Genomic DNA, 4,176 nt, shown 5'->3' on the forward strand with positions numbered 1-4,176 from the left:
AACTTTCCTTCCAAGGAGTGTCTTTTAATTTCATGGCTGCAATCACCATCTGCAGTGATCTTGGAGCCCCAAAAAATAAAGTCTGACACTGTTTCCACTGTTTCCCCATCTATTTCCCATGAAGTGATGGGACTGGATGCCATGATCTTCGTTTTCTGAATGTTGAGCTTTAAGCCAACTTTTTCACTCTCCACTTTCACTTTCATCAAGAGGCTTTTTAGTTCCTCTTCCCTTTCTGCCATAAGGGTGGTGTCATCTGCATATCTGAGGTTATTGATATTTCTCCCGGCAATCTTGATTCCAGCTTGTGCTTCTTCCAGCCCAGCCTTTTTCATGATGTACTCTGCATATAAGTTAAATAAGCAGGGTGACAATATACAGCCTTGACGTACTCCTTTTCCTATTTGGAACCAGTTTGTTGTTCCATGTCCAGTTCTAATTGTTGCTTCCTGACCTGAATACAGGTTTCTCAAGAGGCAGGTCAGGTGGTCTGGTATTCCCATCTCTTTCAGAATTTTCCACAGTTTATTGTGATCCACACAGTCAAAGGCTTTGGCATAGTCAATAAAGCAGAATTACATGTTTTTCTGGAACTCTCTTGCTTTTTCCATGATCCAGTGGATGTTGGCAATTTGATCTCTGGTTCCTCTGCCTTTTCTAAAACCAGCTTGAACATCTGGAAGTTTGCGGTTCACGTACTGCTGAAGCCTGGCTTGGAGAATTTTGAGTATTACTTTACTAGCATGTGAGATGAGTGCAATTGTGCGGTAGTTTGAGTATTCTTTGGCATTGCCTTTCTTTGGGGTTGGAATGCACTGACCTTTTCCAGTCCTGTGGCCACGGCTGAATTTTCCAGATTTGCTGGCATATTGAGTGCAGCACTTTCACAGCATCATCTTTCAGGATTTGAAATAGCAACTGGAATTCCATCACCTCCACTAGCTTTGTTCGTAGTGATGCTTTCTAAGGCCCACTTGACTTCACATTCCAGGATGTCTGGCTCTAGGTGAGTGATCACACCATTGTGATTATCTGGGTTGTGAAGATCTTTTTTGTACAGTTCTTCTGTGTATTCTTGCCACCTCTTCTTAATATCGTCTTCTTCTGTTAGGTCCATACCATTTCTGTCGTTTATCGAGCCCATCTTTGCATGAAATGTTCCCTTGGTATCTCTGATTTTCTTGAAGAGATCTCTAGTCTTTCCCATTCTGTCGTTTTCCTCTATTTCTTTACCAAACTGCATAGCGTCACCATCTTTCTGCATCAGTACCCATAGTTACGCATTGCTATTTTAATGACTGCATTGTCCAGTATGATTATACTCTCACTTATTTTTAATCAGTCCCCACTGGTGGACATCGAGATCGTTTCTGTCTTCAGTGTCCTGGGCAGTGGTAGAATGCCCACCATTGCCGACATTCACAGTGTTCTTCTTTAGGGATTGACTCCTAGAAGTGGGCTTACTGCCTCTGTGCCCCTCAGTAACCCACCTCCTCTCTCATGCATGGGTGAGGCATTGGATGGGCCCCTCCTAGTGGGTCTGTGCACTGTTCTGCAGCTGCAGGGCCAGGCCACCCTGCTGTGACTCGGTGTGCCCTGCCGCTCCTGCAGGGCTATGCAGCCACTGCCACCAGGCGTGCAGCTCAGCCTTTCCTGTCTCGCTCTACAGGCTCTCGGCGGGCATCATCCATTGCTGCCTCGCGGCTGGAGGAGGCCATGTCAGAGCTGACTGTGCCCAGCTCAGTCCTGAAGCAGGGCCCCATGCAGCTGTGGACCACGCTGGAACAGATCTGGCTTCAGGCTGGTGAGTGCTCCCACCCAGGACCCCTCTGGCTCCTTCGGGTCTGCCCTGGCAGCCCAGGTGGGAAAGCTGTGTCTTGAAGAAAACCTGTTAGGACTCAGACCCCCAAGAACTCTTGGGAGAGCTAGAACAGAAGTGAGGTGTGCTGGCCCCAAGAAAGCAAGACCTGGTGGCCGAGTTCTTTGAAAGCAGAGGGCTGGGAACTCAAGGATCGCCATTCAGGTAATGATCTCTCTTGATAGCTAGTGGGCACCGTTGCCATCCCGGAGTTGGAGGGTCTGTGAGTGTTGAGGAGGCAGGAGGTTCAGAGTCCCACAGCTCATTTACTGTCCTGATCTGAAATGAGCTAGTGTGTGTCGAGCAGTTAGCACATACATAGTAGGTGCTCGGCAAAGTTTAATTTGCGACCCTATGGACTGTAGCCCGCCAGGCTCCTCTGCCCATAGGATTCTCCAGGCAAGAATACTGGAGTGGGTGTGAGAGGGGGATTAGAATGGAACGAGAGAACCAAGGCGGGGTGTGCCTGAATGAGAAAATGGTAGCAGCAGCAAAAGGAAAAGGAAGGTGATAGGGTGAGTGGAATCCAACATGACCCCTTGACCCAGGCATGAAGCGCCTCACCTGCTACTGATTCCCCTCCTGCTGCCCCTCCCCCGCCCCTGCCTCTCCGCACGCCCCACGCCCGCCCCCCCCCAACCCCGGGCAGTGTCGATAAGATAACCCCGAGGACAGAGAGAAGAGACGAAGGAGACACTCCCTTCCTGGGACCTGCGGATTCTGCAAGTCAGAGTTAGAATGTGCTTGTTGATTGAGGATCTACAGTTCCCCACTGGTAGCTTCCACATATGGACACATTAGTATGCAGGACGCCCCCACTCTCCCCTCCACAGGATCTAAATCTGGGGGAAAAAATTGGACAAGGATTCATAAAAAGACTAGACCGGGAAGCATGTTAATAATGCAGATACTGCCCCAGTTAGCACATCAGGCTCCCTTGGGATGCTAGGGATGCGGGGGCTGTGCTCCAGCATCACTTGTTGCATCTGAAGTAGGAAGAACTTTGAAAAATCCAGAGGGATAACAAGCTAGGCTTCCTCTGAGGCAAAGATGCCCTGTCATCTTCTAAGACGTGGAGCTCTAACAGCTCCCGATGGGCATACTGGGGCCCCACCACCACAGGGGCCTGGGGCAGAAAGCTTCACCCTCCCCGGGGGTTTCACCAGCTTCAAGGAATATATTGGCAGTGCATTGATGAGTGGTCGCATTTGGGAGGTGCATGCTACCTGCTTTGGAACTCCTAAGGCCTTTTGTGTTAATGGTCTGTCTTGTTGACTCATCTTAGCAGATAACAACCTTTCTGCATTTTACAAGGCTGCTTGCATCTCTGAGAAATGCTGCTTTCTGCTAGGGTGGCAGTATGTTCTGGTAACTCCAAGTAAGGTTAAAGGCCTTCCTGAAGCCTATAATTAGACTTGGGAATTTTGGTATAAGCCAACATTCTTCATTAATTTGCACATTAGCTTTTCTTCTCTGGAATTATCTTAGACATTTGGCCCACGGAGAACTCTGAGAACAAAATCCAAGTGCTTGAATTGTGGTGCAAAGTGAGGGTTGGGCTGTGTGGCATTAGGAGACAAGCTTGGGGTGTGTGACCCATGCAGAATAGCAGTGGCTTCTATAAGGTACACACTTCTCTTTCCTTCTGTAACAATTCAGAGATGGCAGCCTTGACTAGGATGACAGCTCTGCTCTCCTGGTCCGGGGACCCAGATTCCTTCCGTTTTGTTGGCTTTGCTTTTACTGCGGTGTCGCTCTTGTCCTTGTGATCCAAGGTGGCTCTCCACCACATTCACATTCCAAGGCTTAACTAGGAAGGGTGGGAGAAGGGGACACCCCGTCCCTGGAGGGACATGTCCTAGAATTTGCATACATCACTTCCCCTCATGATCCACTGGCCAGAACTTAGTCACATGACCACATCTACCTGCAAAGGACTCTGGGAGATGCCATTATTCTGGGTATACATGTGCCCCATCAAAAATCAGGGGATCTGTCATTATAGAAGAAAGGAGGAGAGACTGGTGGGTAGCTGCCACAGGCAAAAAGGGAAGCAAGAAGGTAGCCTAGGTCTTCCATTCTGAGCGTGGGAGGATTCTGGAGAATCCTCACTGCATGAGCCCCCTCCCCTCCCGTGGCCATCATCATCACCAGCAAGCATGTGCTGAGCACCCCTTGAATGAAGGACTGCCAGGAGCAGATCACCCTAAGCCTCCACACCCCCACCTGACCCAAGCTACTAGTATTGTCATCAGCAACCCCCATGACCACCCCCCACCCACCCAGCCTAAAGATTCCTCCAGCTGCACCAGATTTCC

At 49.5% G+C, this 4,176-nt stretch overlaps 1 protein-coding gene across 1 annotated transcript in view; it reads left to right on the forward strand.

The window, feature by feature from the left end:
* Positions 1–4,176, forward strand: part of TTC7A (tetratricopeptide repeat domain 7A) — a 123,021-nt gene that overhangs the window by 100,947 nt on the left and 17,898 nt on the right. The window contains exon 18 of the mRNA XM_010838655.1: positions 1,514–1,804. Within this exon, the coding sequence (XP_010836957.1) occupies positions 1,514–1,804 (291 nt within the window). The remainder of the gene's footprint in view (positions 1–1,513; positions 1,805–4,176) is intronic.

This window comes from Bison bison, unplaced genomic scaffold (genome assembly GCF_000754665.1).
Source record: "Bison bison bison isolate TAMUID 2011002044 unplaced genomic scaffold, Bison_UMD1.0 scf7180017864101, whole genome shotgun sequence".
Lineage (NCBI taxonomy): Eukaryota > Metazoa > Chordata > Mammalia > Artiodactyla > Bovidae > Bison > Bison bison.